This window comes from Equus asinus, chromosome 8 (genome assembly GCF_041296235.1).
Source record: "Equus asinus isolate D_3611 breed Donkey chromosome 8, EquAss-T2T_v2, whole genome shotgun sequence".
Classification (NCBI taxonomy): Eukaryota; Metazoa; Chordata; class Mammalia; order Perissodactyla; family Equidae; genus Equus; species Equus asinus.
Genome location: NC_091797.1, coordinates 43,267,185 through 43,289,081, shown reverse-complemented (window position 1 = coordinate 43,289,081; position 21,897 = coordinate 43,267,185). Strand labels below are relative to the sequence as shown.

At 37.1% G+C, this 21,897-nt stretch overlaps 1 protein-coding gene and 1 non-coding gene across 5 annotated transcripts in view; both read right to left on the bottom strand.

The window, feature by feature from the left end:
* Nucleotides 1-2,917: 2,917 nt before the first annotated feature.
* Nucleotides 2,918-2,990, bottom strand: TRNAK-UUU (transfer RNA lysine (anticodon UUU)). Its single transcript has one exon. It is a non-coding gene; the product is annotated as a tRNA-Lys (tRNA).
* A 3,488-nt stretch (nt 2,991-6,478) lies between these two features.
* LOC106827621 (zinc finger protein 184-like) overlaps nt 6,479-21,897 on the bottom strand; it is a 29,119-nt gene continuing 13,700 nt past the window's right edge. For 2 of the 4 annotated variants that reach the window (XM_014835544.3, XM_070515451.1), the window contains one exon: nt 10,371-14,061. In XM_014835544.3, the coding sequence (XP_014691030.2) occupies nt 12,083-14,061 (1,979 nt within the window). In that variant the 3' untranslated portion in view covers nt 10,371-12,082. Of the gene's footprint in view, nt 6,719-10,370; nt 14,062-20,462; nt 20,543-21,897 lie in introns of those variants that run through there. The other 2 variants (XR_011505143.1, XM_070515452.1) reach the window with 2 other exon arrangements.

Below are 21,897 nucleotides of genomic sequence, written 5' to 3'. Positions count from 1 at the left end.
TCACACAGTAAACACGTTAACTCTCCAGGGGCTACACTCCATCTGCCCCTATCTGTGTTGATTCCTGCAGTGGGCGAAGGAAAATCACACTTGGTCTAAACAGTCCTCTTGGATTCAGTTTTTTCCACCTCTGTCCCACACTTGTGAGGTGGTTTCTTGTTCCTCTCATCTGCTGAAGAATTCTTGCCCGTGTGGTTAAGTAGATATTGGTCCTCATCTCTTGGAGCATATTTTGCTCCAATAATTTTTTTATTCCTCTATTTTACCTCATCCAACATATTGTTCTCATGTGGTTCTCTCTGCTTGGAAAATACTTACCTAGATGTGTGTAGGATTTACTCCACGGCTTCCCTCAAGCCTTCATTCAAATGTCAGGACCAATGGCTCTAAAGGCTTTGCATAGATGCACCTGCCCTTGTTTTCTGTATATGCTTCAAAGAGATTTGTATATTGAGTTCCCCTTACACTTCTTCTAGGATCAGTAATTCTCACCTTCCTTTGTTGTGTTTGTTGTCACAGTACAGTAGTTTGAAACGTTACTCCGTTCATTCAGCATTTACTTTTGTCAGCTGTGGTTTATGGCTTTCTAGCATCAGCTGGATATTTGTATATGGGAAATTTGCATCTTAAGATATCTGGGATCATTTGAGATACTTAGAGACATGACTCACCACACTTAAGCCCCCACCAAAATAAAGGAGGGTAAACACCTTTCTTCATTTTTTTATAATACAAATTCCTATTTATTGAAACCTAAAGGTGATGACATCTACAGGATGAGTCGATCTGTCCACCTGATTGTTAGTGCCTGTTCTGAAGTAGAGGTTTATCTGGTAGGCATTAATATATGACAAAAAGATCCTCAGCATTGTGACAGTTCCCATAAATCAGTCCACATGACTTTCCCCACTCTTCTGGTCTCTAATCTTCAAATCTTGCTCTTTTCAGATTCCCGACCATCCAGACAACCATTCCCTACTGCCTAGGGTTCCATATCCAGCCTTACCTTAGGCCTCTCCTCTCTCCATATAAAGTGGATGATCAAATGAACCATCTAAAGCTCTACCCACTGGGAGGATTTCTTTTCACCACTGTCCAGTCACTTCTGAGTGGGAGATTGTGCAGCAGCACAATTTGGTCCTACAAATTTTCTCTTATACTTTTTTCTTCTAAAAGTTTTATATTTTATTTTAAATCTATGAACTGTTTTCAGTTAATTTCTTTAATAAAGTGTGAGGTTTAGGTTGAGGTTCACGTTTTTTGCCTGTGGATATCCAATTGTTCCACCACTATTTTTTTTAAAAGACTAAGACTTTCCTTCCTCTGCTGAATTGCTTTTGCGTTTTTGTCAAAAATAACTTAGCTATACTTATATGTGATTTCTGGGTTCTCTATGCTGTTTCATTGACTTATCTGTCTATCCCTCCGCCAATAATGCACATTTTTTTAATTACTGTGGCAGTAGAATAAGTCTTGAAATCATGAGAGACTTTTTACACTTTTTCCTCTTTAAAAAAAAAAATGGCCCTGAGCTTACATCTGCGGCCAATCTTTCTCTTTTTTTCTTTCTTCTCCCCAAAGTCCCCCAGTACATAATTGTATATTCTAGCTACAGGTCCTTCTAGCTGTGCTATGTGGGCCGCTGCCTCAGCGTGGCTTGATGAGCAGTGCTAGGTCTGCACCCACGATCCGAACTGGCGAAACTCTGGGCAGCTGAAGCAGAGCACACAAACTTAACCACTCGGCCACGGGGCCGGCCCCTCTTCCTCTTTTTCAGAGTCATTTTAGGTATTCTAACTCATTTGCCTTTACATATAAATTTTAGAATAGTCATGTCTAAATCTACAAAAACATCTTACTAGATTTTGATAGGAATTGTCTTAAACCTGTATACCATTTTGAGGAGAGCTGATATCTCTACTATGTTGAGTCTTCCTATCAATGAACACAGAATATCTCTCCATTTACTTAGGTCTTTGATTCCTTTCATCAGCGTTGTGTAGTTTTGTAGTTTTCAGCATGTACATGTTCGGGTAGATTTGCATCTAAGTTTTTCTTTCTTTCTGTCTTTTTCTAGCAATGTAAATGGTACTGTATTTTAATTCTGGCGCCCACGGGTTTATTGCTAGTATATAGAAATACTATGGATTTTTCTGTTTTGATCTTGTATTCTGTGACTCTACTGAACATTCTTAGTAGTTCTAGGAAGTTTTTTGTTTGTTTGTTTTTAGGTTCCTTATGATTTTCTATGTAGATCATCATATAACCTTCAAATGGAATGGGAAGTACAATTCTTTGGCAAAGAGAGAGGGGAAATGCATATTTCTAAAGAAAAATGCAATCCACTGAGCAATCAACTGCACCATCAGCAAACAATTGGCCAAAACTGTGGAACTGAATGTTAAAGTGTCCTGCTATTTCTGGGTAGGGTGAGTATTTCGCCTAAAGACCATACTGCAGTATTTGTCATGTAACTCCCTACCATGTGTGTTTATCATCAGAATGTGACATTACCATGGTTTGGTGGAGAGCTTTCCTCATCCGTTATGTAGTTCAGTTGTAAGAGTGAAGAACTGAAAATCTAAAAGTCCTGGGTTCTGACGCAGTGAATACTTTACTCAATAAATACAGTTTCTTGTTCCTTTTCTAAAACACACTTATCTAGAAGGATAGCTTTCTTATATTTCATGGGCCGTAAGCCTTTGTACTGTGTTACTCAGGAAATCTCCATTATTAAAAACTGCTAAAGTCATCTTCTGCTTGGAATAGGATAGCAAATCTCAGCTACTGGTTAAAGTAACTGACTTGGCATTTACTCACTCCATACAGGTAAAAGTCTTCAAACTTTAACCCAAATTTCTGTCTTCAGCAGATGAGAATTAAGTATCTTTTGGACCAAGGGAATAGCACACCCCAGCGCCTGGACAGGGACTTGAACCCTGGACCCTCAGATTAAAAGTCTGATGCTCTACCAACTGAGCTACCCAGGCTCCAGGGGTATGGCATAGCCATGGACAGAAATAGGATTAATGACTTTTTCAGTTCAACGGTGTGGCACATGCATTCTTGCACTCAGGAAAAGCAACTGAGCAGATTTTTAACCTCCACAGTCAACTTACCCAGCACTTGTTTCTGTTTTCTGTACAGTTATAGAATGGGAAATTTAAAAAAACCAACTGATTGCTCCCAATAAATATTTATGGAATGCTTAGTTATGTCTGTTAGCCCTTAGTTACTGGGCACCAAGAAATAACCCAAAAAAGACATAAGGAACAACAAAAAAATTTAAAAAAAAAAACAAAACAAGGAGAGAAAAGTGAAAGCAACCAGTGGAGAACAATGGTAAGAATTTGCCAAATTTGGTAAAGTCTACCAATGTTTTTCTTAGTCCAAGGAAAAAAATCAAGTCATTAAAAAGGAGGGAAATGTCATGTGGTGACTGTGGTGGACCTACTCTGTACATTTCACTGCTTTGGGGATTTTTTTAACCTCCTAAAATAATTTTGGCAAACTTGGTATTCCCTATCACATGTTTTCACTGGACATCTAACATTTTTCTTCATAAGTTTAAATTCTTCTGAAGGATATAGTGACTTACATCAAAAGAATCTAAAAACTACAGTAATTTAATACTTAGCAACATCCCTTGAGAGAGGGTGAGAGAGAGGCCCCTCTCTGTGGAAGATTTTACAATGATCCTTTATCTCCTTGATTTCGTTATTTTGATTCCATATTTCCCATAGAATTTTATCCCAATACAACATCATTTTGTAGTCTTTCAAATCTTCCTACCATACTTCTCTGTGCCAAGTACTGGTATAAATATTGAAATCTGATGTTGTTCTTTCCTGTGGCCCCAAATCTCTGTTAAAAATATTTCTCGTGGATTGTGTTACTTTTGCATCTACTTGTAGCACATAATCATTAAGGCAGAATAATGGATAAGAATTTGAAAAACCCTTTACTGGAAGTTGTAATGGAAGGAAATGTGGAATTGTCATTCCGCCTCCTCCATGAAATCATATAGAGACCACCTCCATTGAAAGAGGTGTCTCTGACTCAGTATTTCCAATTGTTTCCATGTCAAGAAACCTAGAGGAAAGCATTTTTACACCCTTGGGGCAATATGCCACCGTCAACTGAGCCTTAATTTATCAGAAATGTCTTAATTTATCAAGCAGAAAGGTGAGATTTTTTCCTTGAACTTATGTGCCACACTTCTATGGCAGACTAAGTCTCAGAGAGGCAAATTTTAGAAAGATTTTTCCTTAGGAAAGGTTAAATATATAAGATCTAGATTTAGTTCAACTGTTTGAATACAGCTTAGCAATGAAGTTGCTATAAATTTAGAATTAATGATGGTCTTAATTCATTGCTATCTGGGTTACCGATCCAGCAGGCTTCCGCTGTGCTACTCTGCTTATAAACTGATGTTCCCCCGCTAATATTCAATTCCATTATCGCAATTAGTTTTTCTCCAACAGGAGAATGGTTTCATATTTTTCCTCCGCATCCATCTTTTTCCTTCCTTCTTCCTTGCTCGCTCCTCCCTTTTCTTGGCCTCTTTAAAATCAGCCCCCTTGAGAACCAGATGGTTCCAGCAGTGCTTGCAAGTCTGCGCTTTCCCAATCGGCCAAAGCTCCAACCTCTGAACCCTCTTCTTCAAACGCCTTTCTGGGCTTGAGGGGGAACTGCAGAGGGAGCCCAGGAAGAGCCCGCAGAGCAAAGCCCTGAGGAAACTCTCACTTGAGAAAAACCTGAGGATGTGTGGAATTAACACCCCTGCCTCCAGGGCAGCGATGTTTTAACCAGCTGGTATCAAAGCTTTTTCTTTACCTGCAAGGGAGCCAGACTTTCAGAATTCCATTTCCTACTGGATAACTTTTGGGTCCATTTTGACAGGGACCAGGAGTTGCTGTGTCTGAAAACAAGATTTTTGTTCCCGGGACTTATCTTGGGAAATAGGGCTTTTGGAAGTCTCTGTACATGAAGGCTCCTGTCGTTTGAAGCTGCCTCTGCACTGTATATGCCAGAAATTATACCACTAGATGTTCAATAACAACTTTACTCCACATAGAAATGATTAGAAGCCACATAAATATTACTCACCAAATCCAAATTTTAAATCTCTCCATTTAACTTCCCCTAAACGTCTGTAGTCTCTCCTCCAACAGGAGGGTATGACAGAGGAGTTGGAGTGGAAAGGGACAGTGAAATTCCACATTGTTTCATGTCATCTCTTGTTTTTGGATTTGCAGTTGCATTTCCTCTGGAATTCTTTCCCCTTTTCCCATTTCCCAGTTCCTACTAGTCCTTTGGATCTCAGGTCAGACATTTTCTGTTACTTCCATCTGGAGGCTTTTGCTGACTCCTCAAGACTGGTTTAGTAGCTCCTGGAATACACCCAGGGTTCCTGAGATTATTTCAATTCTATTAATAGCACTTATGACATATTATAACTATCCCTTGTATAATCTTTCCCTAAACCTTAGCATGCTCAAGGCTGCGTCTTTAAATACCGTGTAAATGCAAATATCTCTTTCCATCTTGGACTGCTCCATGAAACCCTAGATTCACATATGCAACTGCTTTCTCAACAAGTATTTTATACTTATTGTCAAAAACTGAGCTACTAATCTTCCTCCCAAATTTGCTCCTCACCAATCTTCCCCACCTCCGTAAACAACTGCTCCTTCTGTGCCGTCATCTGTAAATCCTTTTTGCTTAGATCCTACGTCCCATCTATCAATTCCACCTTCAAAATATATCCATAATCCAGCTGTTTTTCTTACTATTTCCATTGCTAGCACACTAGAAAATCTACTATCACTTCTCACCTAGATTTTTGCAATAGACGCTTCACTGGTCTCCCTGTTTTTTATTTATCCTTGTCCCTGTCTAGTCTAGACACAGCAGTAGTGCAAACCTCTCAAGGGTTCTTCTCTCATCCAGTATAAAAGCCAAAGTGCTTCTAGTGGGCTGTAAGAGCCCTCCCCTCTCCTCTCTCCTCCTTTCCTCTCTAGCCAGCACCAGCCTCCTTGCTCTTCCTCCAACAAGTCAGGCATCCTCCTGCCTCAGGCCTTTGTACTTGCTGATTCCTCTGCCTGGAAACAACTTTTCCCAAATATATGCTTAACTCATTTCCTTATATCCTTCAGGTCTTTGGTCAAATACCACTTCCTCAGTGAAGGCTTAACTGTTCAACATATTTAAAATTAGAAAATACTTTTTAAAAAACCAGCCATCCCTATTATCTTTCCTGCTATTTTTCATTAGTTATTATACTATTTTACTTATTCATTTCATTTGTCTGCATTTCCCACTGGAATGCAAACTCCGTGAGGACAGAGATTTTTGCCCACTGTGTTCATAGCTATAGCTCTAGTATCTAGAGGAGTACATGTCATATTGATACCAAGCAATGGGCTGGCTCTGCTCTCCATGATCTGAGCCAATCAATCACAAGGAGTCAGGGATCAAGAAAGGAAGTTTTAATTTGATTAGCCGGCATAATCAGGAAGATGGCAGACTGATGTCTCAAAAAAAAACCCGTCTTCAAAAATTGCAGAATCTTGAAGTAGTTACACAGGGAAAATGAGCAGTTAGGAGGGGATTTCATTCAGGCATGACAGATTCCAGGGTCTTTTATTGTTCCATTCTTCTGTCAGCTCTGATGGATACCTTGTAAGTGTGTTTCCCTCCTGTGGTCAGCCTGTAACTGGAGAGAAATTCATAGAACAAAGTTTTAATTTATCAAACTCTCAGGGAGTATACACATAAGCAGAAGCCATACATCAGAAGAAAATGTGAACTTTTTATAGTATGTGCAGAGCAGCGATTAGTCACACAGAGGAGGCCATTTAGCGAAACAAGATGGCCTCACTTTTCTTCACTTACAATATAGCAGCTACTCAATACTTTGTTGAATAAATGTTGAATGAATGCCCTACTGGAGTACATAGGGAGCACTCAATGTTTTTCCACAGGTAGATGTGTAAGCAAATTTCAAGAGTTTAACCCTGAAAGGGTACAGGAATGGTCTATTCATAGGTAAATGTTCTAGATTCTGTTTCTACAGCTCTCTGTTGTGGTTGTGTGTATAAACCTGATGGAGTTGCTAATCATGGGTCTTCTGTTTAATCACGTGATCCACCATGCTGGTTCATGCTTGTGCAAGAAGTTAAAAGCTTGACCCTGCAGTAGGACTAAGCACCTGAGACTTCCAGTACCATCCGGAGAGCGGCAGATGTTCATCTGTGTAGCCATTAGTTCTTCCCCTTTCCAAAGCTTCAGGCTGTCCAGGAATAAACTGACTCCTGAGCTACTGGTGCCTAAAGATGAAGATAACACAGGAGACTCCGGGGGAAGGAGAATCTGTTCTAAAGAAGACACACTTTCCTGTGAGGCTTCTGAATACTGCTTTAAGAGATTTGTTTATTTAGTATTTTGAAAAGGTAATACACTCACAGAGTTCAAGAGAAGTATAAATAGTTCTCCAGAGAAGTTTCCCTCCCATCTCTGTCACCCGCCTACCTGATTTCCACTCTGTCCTCCATCTTCCACAGGTTCTATTATTATTAATTTCTTACCTCTTCTTCTGGAGTTTCTTTATCCACTAGTATGTAAATATAGAGATTCAAATGTTCTGGGCCTTGCTTTTCATACTTCACGATATATTTTGGAAATCTTTACACATCAATACATAGAAAGCTTCTTATCTGTTTTGTTTTACATTTTTATTGTAAAATGTCAGACACAGAGAGGTAAATAAAATCTGTATCTATAGCTTAACAAGTAATTATACAGTGAATACTCATTTAGCCATTACTCACGACAAAAAAAATAGAGCATTGCTGGCACTCAGGCAACCCTCTATATGTCCCTTCCATTCACAACCTCTGTCTTCCACACTCTCCTTATTCCCCCAGAAAACCAGTCTTGACTTCAATGGTAATCATTTCTTTATATTCCTAATGCATTTACCACACACATATACATGCCTAAATATTATTATTTGTTCTGGTTTTGAAATTCATATAAGTATAATCATACTAAATGTTTCCTTTGTGACTTCTTTTCACACAATTATGTTGGTAAGATTCATCCGTATTGTTGCTGTAGCTCTGACCTGTTGTTTATTGTTGAATAGTATTAAACATTATTTTTCTAATTTACCATAAATGTTCACTCAGGTTGTTTCCAATTCTTGCCTTTACAAACGACAATACTATGAATATTCTTACACAGATCTGTTGGTGTACGTGTGCACAGTTGTCTTGGGTACATATCTAGGATAATAGAGTATGTATGTCTTCAATTTACTAGATAAAGTCCAACTGTTTTCTCAAGTAGTTATATCAGTTTAAACTTTCAATAGTGGCGATGAAAGTTATGACTTCACATCCTTGTCAATAATTAGTGCTTCTCGTCTTTTTAATTTTAGCAATTCTGATGGAAGATCAGTAGCATCTAGGATTAATTAGCATTTTCCTCATTTCTATAAAAACTGATTGCTGTAGTTCTTTTAAAATACGCCCACAAATTCTTCAGCACTCCTCTCATCAAAAGGTGGATTCTAGGGGCCGGCCCGATGGGCGAGTGGTTAAGTTCATGTGCTCCACTTCGCTGGTTCGGATCCTGTGGGCAAACACGGCACCGCTCAACAGGCCACACTGAGGTGGTGTCCCACATGCCACAACTAGAAGGACCCACAACTAAAATATTCAACTATGTACTGGGGTGACGTGGGGAGAAAATATAGGAAAAAAAAAAAAAGATTGGCAACCGTTGTGAGCTCAGGTGCCAATCTTTGAAAAAAAAAAAAAAAGGTGGATTCTAAATCCTATCTCCTTGACTATGGGCTAGACTTAGTGACTCACTTCTAACAGAATGAAGCAGAAGTGATACTATGCCTGACATTTCAGGGTAAATCAGAAAAGACAAAGCATCTTCTGCCTGGCTCACTCTCTCTGTCATAGAAGGTCTTTATAGATTCTGCATTTTCATGCTAGTCTGTGTAAGTTATTTATGTGGCAAATGCCTTCTCCTATTCTGTGACTTAGATTCATTCTTTTATAGTGTCTTTTGATGAACAGAGTTCTTAATTTCACTTATTCTTATTTTATAAATTTAATGTCATTAAATTGATCAATTTTCCTTTTATGCTTAGTGCATAAGATATATATAGTACTTACTGTTTTTACCTGTTTTTTATTTCATATCAATTAGTTTTCACTAAATATTCTTCTATAAGATTATTTTTAAAGATTGCAAAATATTCCAGATGTAGCCAGTTTCTTATTGTCTGACACAAATTGGTTGTTTCCAGCCTTTCATCCATGTAACAATGCTAAAATAGAAATCCTTGGTGATAACTGTGTGTGCACATCAACGACTGCTGCTTAGAATACATTTCTAGAAGTGATATCCACTTCGGTTAACCAACCTAACTAGGTTAACCAACACATATATTCCTAAGTCTCATGTTACATAGAGTCAAAGTGCCTCCAGAAATACTGTACCAATAAACATAGTATTCAAGGTTGGGTTAGAGCATTCATCCTTCAAAATTGAATAACACTGTATTTTTTGTACTTTGTCAATTTGTTGAAACAAAAAATGTATAAATAATTGTTCTAATCCACAATTCTCTGAAAACAAATACGGCTATTTTTCACATTTTATTGGCTACTTGTATTTCTTCTTTTGTGTCATATCCTTGTTTTCCTTTCCTTTTTTTTATTTCATAAAATCTCATATATAATAGATATTAACCCTTTTTTCATCACATATACCACCAAGAAAGTTCTTTTCCTAATCCGTCATTTGCTTTTTCACTTTTTGAGGTATGTTGAAACACAAATTTTAGCTTTTTTTTTTGGTAGTAATAACTATTGTTTCTTGTGAACAGTTTGGAAAGCTTCCACAACTCAAGATCAGTTAGGTATTTATCTACACATATTTGTTTCTCTCATAGTTTCATTTTTACATTTGATCTTTAATCCACTTGGTAAATTTATTTACTATAAAGGTTAGCTACTTGCCTGAAAACTGTTACTGAATTAGTTATCCAACCACTCATAATGAAGAATTTCACATGCTAAATTCTTTTATGTACTGGGCCTGTTTCAGAGTCTTCTTTTCTGCTTTATGGATCAATTGTTTTTGCACACCTCCCCACCCCAGCTTTATTATATTTTGGAAATATTTTGCCCATTCTCATCCCTTTTTTCTTTCATATTAAACTTAGAATAACCTCAAATTAAATTTGCTAATTAATGATTTTAACTAACAATTTTATTCACTCATCCCCTACAGGTACATGATACATTTCTCGTGTACTGATTAACTTATTGTCACTATAAAAAAATTTTTTTATTTTTTATTTTTATTTTATTTTTTTTAAAGATTTTATTTTTTCCTTTTTCTCCCCAAAGCCCCTGGGTACATAGTTGTGTATTCTTCGTTGTGGGTTCTTCTAGTTGTGGCATGTGGGACGCTGCCTCAGCGTGGTCTGATGAGCAGTGCCATGTCCGCACCCAGGATTCGAACCAACGAAACACTGGGCCGCCTGCAGCAGAGCGCGCAAACTTAACCACTCGGCCACGGGGCCACACTATAAAAAAATTTTTAATGAATTTTTGGTCTTACATATTTCTTACTAAATTCATTCCTAAATATTTTATATTTCTATAGCTATTGTGAATAGAATCTCTTCTCCATTACACTTTCAAATGAACTATTGTTAGTATAATATATATGTGATTATAGAACTACCAGTATTATATATATATATTGTAACTGCTCACAAAACTGTATGAAATCTGTCCCATATTTTTCTGATGAGAAAGCATGACTTTCACATGTTCTTAGAAGGATACATAAATTCAGTCAGGCTTAAACACAACTTCCTTAAGTCCAGGTTTTCTCAAAGCTTGTGTAGCAAGTCCATAATAATCTACCCTTACGTGTGAACAATCTTCTTGGACACCAAAATGAACTCCAGATTCAGTAAGTCTAGAAGAGTCTCCAAAACCATACATTGGATAAGTTCTATCTTTTTTCTGTCCCTAGCTGGTCAATAAAATCACAGGTTTCTGGGGTAAATCTTCATATTTTCAGGCCATTGTCTCTGTAGTCACAGGAAAAAGTCAGACAATAGAACAATAGACTTTTCTAGATGTGTTGGATCTCAGCATTTATTCTCATCCACCTGGCCTTCATATATTTAGGTATGGAAATAACAAACTTTCCAATTTCATCTTTTCTTGGTAACCTGCCCAAGACATGTTTTCTAGTTCCTTTTCATCTGGGACATGATGGCAACCATACTAAACTTAGTAGAGAAAGTTTATATTTCAAGACTAAGTTTGGACAGATTCTAGGTAATCTAGCCTTTACCAACATTTTAGTTCATTCTTTTCTAAGGTTTTATCTAACAACCAGATTCTTAACCAAGAAAAGATCTCAACTTTCCCACTGCAATAATTCATAGAACTTATACTATTTTATCTCTCAATTTTCTTCAATATTCATGATATGCTCAACTTTGGAGAACCAATGCAAAGGTAATAAATAGTATATATAGCATGTGGTCTACATTTTTATTGAATCCTTAATGACTACTACATGCTCACACTGTGAATCACACCTGATGTATTTATTATAAATAAGTCACAAATTAAGAATCACATCTATAAAAGCCTGCACTAGTAGTAAATAAAATAAATGTGAATCTTAAAGATTAATCAGGCATTCCAATTTTTCAGATGAATAAATTAAGGTCTAAAGAGGTAAAGTAACTTACCCTGAAGTAAGTACTAGACCTAGTTAGTAAGAGAGCTGAAATTAGAGTCCAGGACTTCTAAAACTCAGAATTGTGCTCTTTCCACTAAGCCATGTGGCCACTCTAGGTAGCTGACAGTTTTCAAGATCCTGCTTCTGTTTCCTTGGGAAGAGTCACCATACTGGCCAAACTCCCAAGGTATTCAGAGGACTTCTCTCCAGTGTGAGGTTTTTCATGCGGAACAGAAGAGTTTTGTCTGAAGGTTTTCCTACATTCAGTATGTGTATTTGCTTTCTCTCAACTATGAATTTTCTGGTGTTTTGTAAGATATGTGCTCTGGCTAAAGGCTTTCCCACACTCATTACATTTGTAGAGTTTCTCTTCAGTATGAGTTTTCTGATGTTTTTTATGGTCTGTCCTCCAGCTGAAGGCTTTCCCACATTTACTGCATTCATAAGGTTTCTCTCCACTATGAGTCATCTGATGTTGAATAAGGCCTGAACAGTAACTAAAAGCTTTCCCACATTCATTACATTTATAAGATTTTTCACTAGTATGAGTTTTCTGGTGATTTGTGAGGTTTGTACTCTGACTGAAGGCTTTTCCACATACATTACATTTATAGGGCTTTTCTCCAGTGTGAGTTCTCTGATGTTGAATAAGTGCTGACCGATCACTGAAGGCTTTTCCACAGTCATTGCATTTATAGGGCTTCTCCCCAGTATGAACTCTCTTATGCTGAATAAGAGCTGAACAGAAACTGAAAGCTTTCCCACAATCATTACATTCATAGGGCTTCTCTCCAGTGTGAGTTCTCTGATGCTGAATATGCCCTGAGCGGTCACTAAAAGCTTTCCCACATTCAATACATTTGTAGGGTTTTTCTCCAGTATGAACTCTCATGTGTTGAGTAAGGAATGAACTCTGGGTGAAACTTTTCTCACATTCATTACATTTATATGGTTTCTCTCCTGTATGACTTCTCTGATGTTGAGTAAGGTATGTACTTCTGCTGAAGGCTTTTCCACATTCCTTACATTCATAGGGTTTCTCTCCAGTATGAATTCTTTGATGTCGAATAAGAGCTGAGTAGTTACCAAAAGCTTTCCCACATTCATTACACTCGTAGGGCTTCTCTCCAGTGTGAGTTCTTTGATGCTGAATAAGGGCTGAACAATCACTAAAGGAACTCCCACATTCATTGCATCTGTATGGTTTCTCTCCAGTATGCATTCTTTGATGTTGAATAAGGTCTGAACAGTAACTGAAAGCTTTCCCACAGTCATTACATTCATAAGGTTTCTCGCCAGTATGGACAATATGATGTCGAATAAGAGCTGAGTGATCACTGAAGGTTTTCCCACATTCATTACATTCATAGGGCTTTTCTCCTGTATGAATTCTTTGATGTTGAGTAAGATGTGCACTCTGACTAAAGGTTTTACCACATTCATTGCATTCATAAGGTTTCTCTCCAGTATGAATTCTCTGATGTAGAGTAAGATGTGTGCTCTGGCTAAAAGCCTTCCCACATTCGAGACATTTATAGGGTTTCTCACCAGTGTGAATTCTTTGATGCTGAGTAAGGTATGTACTACGACTGAATGTCTTGCCACATTCAACGCACTCATAAGGTCTCTCCCCACTATGAATTCTCTGATGTTGAATAAGGACTGAGCAATAACTGAAGGCCTTCCCACATTCATTGCATTTGTAGGGCTTTTCTCCTGTATGAGTCTTCTGATGGTTTGTTAAGTGGGAACTCTGGTTAAACCTCTTTCCACATTCATTACATTTATAGGGTCGCTCTCCAGTATGAGTTCTTTGATGCTGAATAAGAGTAGTGTGGTCTCTGAAGGTTTTCCCACATTCACTACATTTACAAGGTTTCTTTCCATCACACTTCTTCTGTCTAATTAAATCTGAGTTTTGTTGGAATATTTTTCCAGGTGTACCATATTCATGACAACACTCTCCTACAGGATCATTCTGCTCCAAAACAACTACTGATCTTATACTGAAACCTTTTCCAAATTCATTAGACTCTATATCTCTTTCTTTGGCAGGAATTTCCATGCAGGTGAGTATATCTTGTCCCAGATAATTCTCCTGGTTTAGGTGCTGATTCTTAAACTGGCCTCTAGATTTCCAGGTTTCTCCCAATACAGACTTTCTCTTTGTAATTTCTTCCATCTTTATTCCTTGGAATGAACCTTCGTTGAAAATGTCCTGCTGCTTTACTGTTGATTTGTTGGCTTTAGGTCCAGACTTCTCATCTAAAAGACATAAAAATACAAATCTACTATATGTCCAATGCTGGGAGAAAAGAAGCTGCTATATTAGGAATGAGATAATGAAATTACAAATACCGAGAACATACCATACTGGGAATATAAACATGGCCTCGTAATCTAGGGAGGGGTTAACTCAAAATGCTAGTGGTATGAAAGAGTCTGATTCAAGACATAATGTAATCAAAGAGAATGAAGCAAACGCTGTCAGGAGAGAAGGATGATTAGGGAAAATGCTAAATTACAGAGAGTGGAAAAAAAAACACATGAAGATAAGCAAGGATTAAGAAAGAAAAACTGTGGGGCCAGCCAGGTGGCAGAGCGGTTAAGTTTGCACGTTCTGTTTCTCAGCGGCCTGGGGTTCGCTGGTTCGAATCCCAGGTGCGGACATGGCACCACTTGGCACACCATGCTGTGGTAGGTGTCCCACATATAAAGCAGAGGAAGATGGGCACAGACGTTAGCTCAGGGCCAGGCTTCCTCAGCAAAAAAGAGGAGGACTGGCAGTAGTTAGCTCAGGGCTAATCTTGCTCAAAAAAAACAAAAAAAACAAAAACAAAAAGAAAGAAAAACTGTTATCAAAGAGAGATGGTCTTTTAGGGAGCCTCCAGTGAGAAAACTACTTAATCAACATTTAAACTATTATCTTAAAGCCAATTAAGAGCTCTTTAAATGTATTTTAAATAAACTTTTCTACTAGATTTGGTTTTTTGACTTACACAAAGCAATACTTTTACCTAATCCCTTTTTGCAGAATAATTGCTAATATTACTGCTTTACATTTGATGTAAGAGCAGAAACTAGGTCTAAAGGAAAAAAGAAAGGTTGAAAAGGGGAAAATTTACTCTTTTAAAGTGAAAAACAATTCTTAGGGCTTTCCTAAGACAAATCTAGATTGTTTTTACTCTCAGTCATGGACAGAAAGGCAAGAAACATTAAGCATAGAGGACAAAAGACAGATGATCCTTCTTTTTATATATCAGCATATCTAGAAGCAGTCCTTCACTATGGGTTAATACTTAAGAGTGAGTTTCTAATATGTTGATTGAAAGTTAAGTGTCTGTGTGTAAAGGCATGATCAATAATGGGTTTCACTGCAGGATTACTGGGCAGACACCTGCCCATATCGTTAATGGACCCCCCAAACGTTGGCACCTATTGTCTTTCATTTTGGGCTGATTAGTTTCCCCAGAATGAAATACTTCAACCTTCTACTTGGGGAAGGAGTGGTATGCAGAAGCCTGACTGCCCATGTTGAGTCAAGTGAAAGAAAAAATTGAGGGGCAGCCTCTTTATTCAGTATGTAGATTTTCACTTAAACATGCCTTCAGTGTGACCCCTAGATGCTGGCATATAATAAGCAAGCATTAAACAAGAGGAATTAATGACTTAATTAACTGTACTAACATTCAACATTCATTCCTCATTGTAACTAATTTATTGTTGCTTCTCCTGCCCAAAAAGCCCTTCCTGCTTTGTTTTGCTCATCTAATTCTTGACCATATTTCATAGCCCCACTCAAATTATACTATTCCCATGACATTCCTAATTCCCCAGTTTTCCTGATCTCCCACAATATTTGCTCTACTGTTTTAACTTCTAATTTTAGCACTTAAAAGCAGTGTTTTACATTGTTTATCTATTATCTCATGTGTGCATATATGTGTCTCCAGAGTCACTACTTCATGTCTTAGAGGAAAGAGAAAGAAACTTTGATGCCTTTTTTGGTTGTATTGAGTTTATGCCAAGCTGCCTCACAATATTAACAATAGTTAATTAGAAGCCTATCAGGTGGATAATGGAATTTCTATTTCAAAGGAGGTTCAGAGTGCTGAAGTCACTTGCCCCAAGAAACACGTCAGCCAGAACTCCAGAGTCCAAGCACTTAATCTCTACTGCTCTGTCTGAAGTAGTAGAAATTATTATGGCTACAGGTTCATAAAATCCTCAGTTTTAATCTCAGCTTTCTACTGACTCTCTCTGTGAAATCAGAAGAAGTCCTCTCATTTGGCCCCTTTCCAACCCTCAATACTGCTGATACTGCGATCTTTCAAATACAGAAATGCATCGCTTAACGACCAGGATATGTTCTGAGAAATGTGTCATTAGGCAATTTCATCCTTATGCAAACATCATAAACTGTACTCACACATGCTATATGTGATGGCATAGCCTACTACACACCTAGGCTATCCGGTACTAATCTTATGGGATCACCATCATATATGTGGCTTGTCATTGACCGACCCTTTGAGATAAAGGTCCTTAACGATTTGATCCACCTACCAATCCAGCCTCATCATCTGTCAGTTTCACACATACCTTATACTCTAACCATACTGTTTTTACTTCCTAGTATTCATCAAATTTCTTATGTCTCCCTGTACATGCTCTTTTCATGTAGAACTCCCCTCCCATCACCTAGTCTTTGCTCTAATTCCTGCCCATTCTTCAGGATTCAATTTTAACATCACCTCTTCTAGGCTCCTTATCTATATTCTCATGGCCTCTACAACAATAAAATAATTATCCTTAAAAATAATAACAGCTAACATTTAATGAGTGCTTACCATGCTTAGAACCATCACTGTTCTAAGTACTTTACACGTATTTAATCACCTATTCCTCACTAGAACTCCATGAGATAGAAACTATTATTATCCCCATTTTATGAATGAATAAATGGGGCATAAAATTGTATTATCCCATACAGTAACCTCTAGCCACATGCGGCTACTGAGCATTAGAAATATGGCTAGTCCAAATTGAGCTGTGCTATAAGTGTAAAATATATACCAGATTTTGAAGATCCAGTACAAAAAAAAATGTAAAATATCTCATTAATAAATTTTTATATTGAGTACATGTTAAGACGATGTTTTAGGTTATGGGATAAGATTAAAATTAATTTTACCTGTTTCTCATTATTTTTTTTAAACATGGCTACTAGAAAATTTTAAATGACATATGTGGCTCGCATTATATTTCTATTGATCAGTGCTAGCTTAGAGAGATTAAGAAATTTTCTCAAGGCTACAGAGCTAGTAAGTGGCAGAGCCAGGATTCAACCCAGTCAGCTGGGGCCCAGAGTCCACTTTCTTCACCACTGCTCCCCATGTTGGGTCAGCATATTCTTCACCACAGCACTTATCACAGCCTCTTTTACTAGACCCTGAACTCCTGGAGATGAGAGACTGAAGTCTTTAACATTTGAGCCCTCAACTCCTGGCACAATATCTGGCACACAGCATATGTTTGCCAAATGTTTGGTGAGTGGACAAATGTTGGTTGTTTTTTTTTTTTTTTAATGAGAATGCCACAATGACAGTAGTTTTTAAAAATCAGTCCAGTCACTTTTTTTTTTTTTAACTAAGCCCTGGAAACTGTTCAAAGCAAAAGTTAAGATAAAAGCACTATCCTAATTTTTGGAAAAGTAAATGTTTGGTGGCAAGTTTCTACTTTTTAAATAATTACAGGCATAAATGCTAAGGGGGAGATTCAACCTATAAACCGTAACAACCACTGCAGAGACAACTTTTCACAGATACCCATTACTAAGAGACAGAAAGAGAAACCACGAAAGGAACTCATGGAGTAGTTAGAAAATTAGGTAAATCAGAGTTTTACACTCTCATGCACAGCATAAAAAGATGGTTTCATAAGGACAATGAACTCAATTTTATCTAAGAAGATAAAAGAGGGCTAAGAAAAAGTCACTAGATTCTTTTGAAAGGAAAGGAATAATGAATGCCCTTCATGAGCATATTTATAGTACAGTGGTGAGGGATAAATAAACTATAGAGTCAAGAAATAAATGTGTGATCATTAAAAAAGCAACATTAATGACCACTTTTAAAAGAAATTAACTTGCTTCAAAAAAGTATTTACTTAAAAAAATTATATATATCAAGATCATGAATACTATAACTAATTCCACTAATATATAACTGTTAGCATAAATAATGTTCTTTTGTGTATCATTCTGCGGAACTCTGTAAATACCCGCCACAAGGATTGGCATAAAAGGAAGCATGCACAGTAGATGGAAGAACATGAATAAAGAGACTAAGATAAAAATGAGCATGAGATTCAGATAATTGAGCCTGAAAGTTTTCAACAACTTTATTAGGGTTTGCTAGGTTGCGTAATATATATGATTAACCTTGTAATTTTCCCTGGATTTTATAGTAGAAAATGTATGCTCCATTTGTAGAGGTACATAATCAACTTTAATGAATTATCCAGACATTCCACATCTTTATTTTTTATTTATTTATTTTGTGTGTGTGTGTGAGGAAGATTGGCCCTGAGCTAACATCTGTGTCATTCTTCCTCTATTTTACGTGGGATGCGGCCACAGTGTGGCTTGATGAGTGATGCTACATCTGCGCCTGGGATCTGAATCTGTAAACCCTGGGCTGCCAAAACGGAGCTTGCAATCTTAACCACTATGACACTGGCCCGGCACCAACACATCTTCATTTTTTGTTTGCTTGATTCTGTCTAGTAGTAAGAAAGGCATATTATCTTTGTACACTTGTCAATATTTCTTTTGCATTTTTAACATATTTTGTATATCGTATATGTATATTTTATTTATATATATTTATAAACTCTGGTGCTATGCTATTCAGGATAGAAAAAGCCATGGTATGTCTTTATTGTAGATTATACCTCTCAAATTAACAAAAATGCTTATCTTGGCCATAGGGAACAGACATACTCATACCCTGCTGAAGGGTGTATAAACTAGGATAGCCCTAATGGTAAGCAATTTGGTAATATTTACCAAAATTACAGGTACATAACTGAACCTTTTATCTAGCAATTCTACTTTGGGAAATTCATATATATGGAGGAATTCATTGCAGCATTATCTGAAAACCCAAATATTCCTCAATAGGGAACTGACTGGTTAAATTTAAAAACAGAATTATACACAGTTGTAAAAAAACAGGAAGATCTACATACTGATATGGAAAGATCCCCAAGATATAGTGAAAAAAGCAAGATGGTAAACAGTATGCATAACGTGTTCTTTTTTTGTTATAAAGTCTGGTCAGATAAGAACAGGATTATCTAAGGAGGGTGGGGAGCTGGAACTGGGCAGAAAAAGAACATGAAGAAGGCCTTTCACTGTATATCTTTTCCAATTTCTTATTTTTGAACTATATGGATGTATTAGATATTCAAAAAAAGCAAACTTAATCATAATCCTAAAAGACCTCCTTTGTCTTATTTTCTTTGGCTATAAATTCTATTTTTAAATTAATTCTGTAGTTCAGCTTCCTTTTTATTTATATCTGTATAATCTTTTATTTGAAATCTTTCTTTATCACTTTGGTTCAAAAACCAAAACACAACTAAACCAAGAGGCTGTACTTTAAATAGGGACAATAACAAGTACTACAATTCAGGCTTATCACAAAGATTCAATGAGTTAATATGTAAATAATATGTAAATATGTAAAGCATTTAGAATACTTAGAAAGTATTTTAATCCAATTTACAGTTTTTATTATAAGTGGCATGTTTGATCTTTCAGCTTTCATTTTATATAGAAATCTTGTTTCTAATTTTTCTATATAATTCTTGTACCCATTCCCAAAGTCAACTGTAAGACTGAGCCATCTCCACAGAGTGCTAAATCTCTGAAATTTGAACTCACAAACATCACACACATTCTCACCAAAACCTCCTATTTTGATTCTTCCAGGTTGTCCATTCCATTACTCTTAGACTTTAGCAGTTTGTAGCTCTATGTGGAGGCCGCCCCCCCCCCCAAAAATCAAATTTCCTAAGTCTACATGATGGAATAATCCATACTTTAAGAAATATCAGGTTTCTGCTTCTGCATATAAGGAGCTTGGAAGTCACCACTCTATCCTAACAACAAATACAAAGGTGGACAACTGAAAAATCAACAATTCTTCTTTGATCCTTAAGAGACCACAGGACACAGGGCAAACCACTGCCCCCGAGAAGGGAAAGACAGAGGAATACAGGCAGTCACAACTTATAGGAGCAGAGACTCACCAGTGGAAAATGCTGCAGGAACCAGTGCCAGGGGTAGAAAAATCTGAACTATAACTGATGAATTGCTGAAGGCTCAGTGTGGACAACTCTGAGAGTAAAACACTCTAGGGGGATGCAGTCATGGGGAGGGAGGGCATCCATAATATTGTGAGATTTAGCTCCAAGAGCTCGACTAAATTCCCAAAGTAAACATCTGAGAAAAGTCCTCTTGGGCTTTTGGCAGGGGAAGGGAGAAAGGATCCATTCTGAAATAACTCAGAACATTCTGTTCTTCTTAACAGGGCTGACCCTCAGGGGAAATTAGTTAACCTCAGCCTAACCTGCTTGGGTTTTATCAGAGCCTAACTCACCTTAAAAGAAGGGAAATACCCAACTCCAACTGGCTCTGGCCTTTGACATGGCAGAAATCCTCTAACCCATTCCTGCTATCCTGTGGGACGAAGGGAGAAGGAAAAAACAAAGAAACACTTTTGAGGTTCACAGTCCAGAGAGAAAGGCTCACTAAAGGACTAAGACCTAATCATAGGACCATAGAATGCCTGCCTTCCCCCAATATCTTACCACCACATTACTGAAGGCCTATTTCCAGCAGTTCCTTTTACCCAGTACATCATGTTCAATTATCAATGAAAAATTACCAAAAGGCAAAAAACACAATTTGAAGAGACACAGCAAGCATCAGAACCAGATATAGCAGGGATACTGGATTTATCAGACTGGGAATTTAAAACTACTATGATTAATATGCTAAGGGCTCTAAAGGATAAAGTAGACAGCATTCAAAAACAGATGGGCAATGTAAGCAGAGAGATGGAAATCCTAAGAAAGAATAACAGAAAAATGCCAGAGATAAAAAGAGAAACTGTAACAGAAATGAAGAATGCCTTTGAGAGACACATTAGTTGACTGGACACAGCTGAGGAAAGAATCTCCAAGAGGATATTATCAACAGAATCCTCAAAAACTGAAAAGCAAAGAGTATAAAGTCTGAAAAAAACAGAACAGAATATCCAAATACTGTGGGACAACTACAGAAAGTATAATAAGTATAATGGGAATAACAGAAGGACAAGAAAAGAGAAAAAGGAACAGAAGAAATATCTGAAACAATGACACACATTAATGTCAGACACTAAACTACAGATCCAGGAAGCCCAGAAAACACCAAGCAGGATAAGCACCCAAAAAACTACAGCTAGACATATCATTTTTGAATTATAGAAAATAAAAAATAAAGAAAAACTCCTGAAAGAAGTCAGAGGACAAAAATACCTTACCTAGAAAGGAACGAAGATAAGAATTACATCCAACTTCTCCTCAGAAATCTTGCAAGCAAGAAAGTGGAGTGAAACATTTAAAGTATTGACAGAAAAAAAAATTAACCTAGAATTCTATACCCTGTGAAATTATCCTTCAAAAGTGAAGGAGAAATAAAGACTTTCTCAGACAAAACTTGACAGAATTTGCCAGCAGACCTGCCTTGCAAAAAATGTTAAAAGAAGTTCTTTAGAGAGAAGGAAAATAATATAGGTCAGAAACTCAGATCTACATAAAGAAAGGAGGCACACCAAAGATGGAATAAGTAAGGTAAAATAAAAACTTAATATTTTTATTCTTAATTGATTTAACAGATAACAGTTTTTTTAAATATCAATAATAGATTTTGCCAGCAGACCTGCCTTGCAAAAAATGTTAAAAGAAGTTCTTTAGAGAGAAGGAAAGTAATATAGGTCAGAAACTCAGATCTACATAAAGAAAGGAGGCACACCAAAGATGGAATAAGTA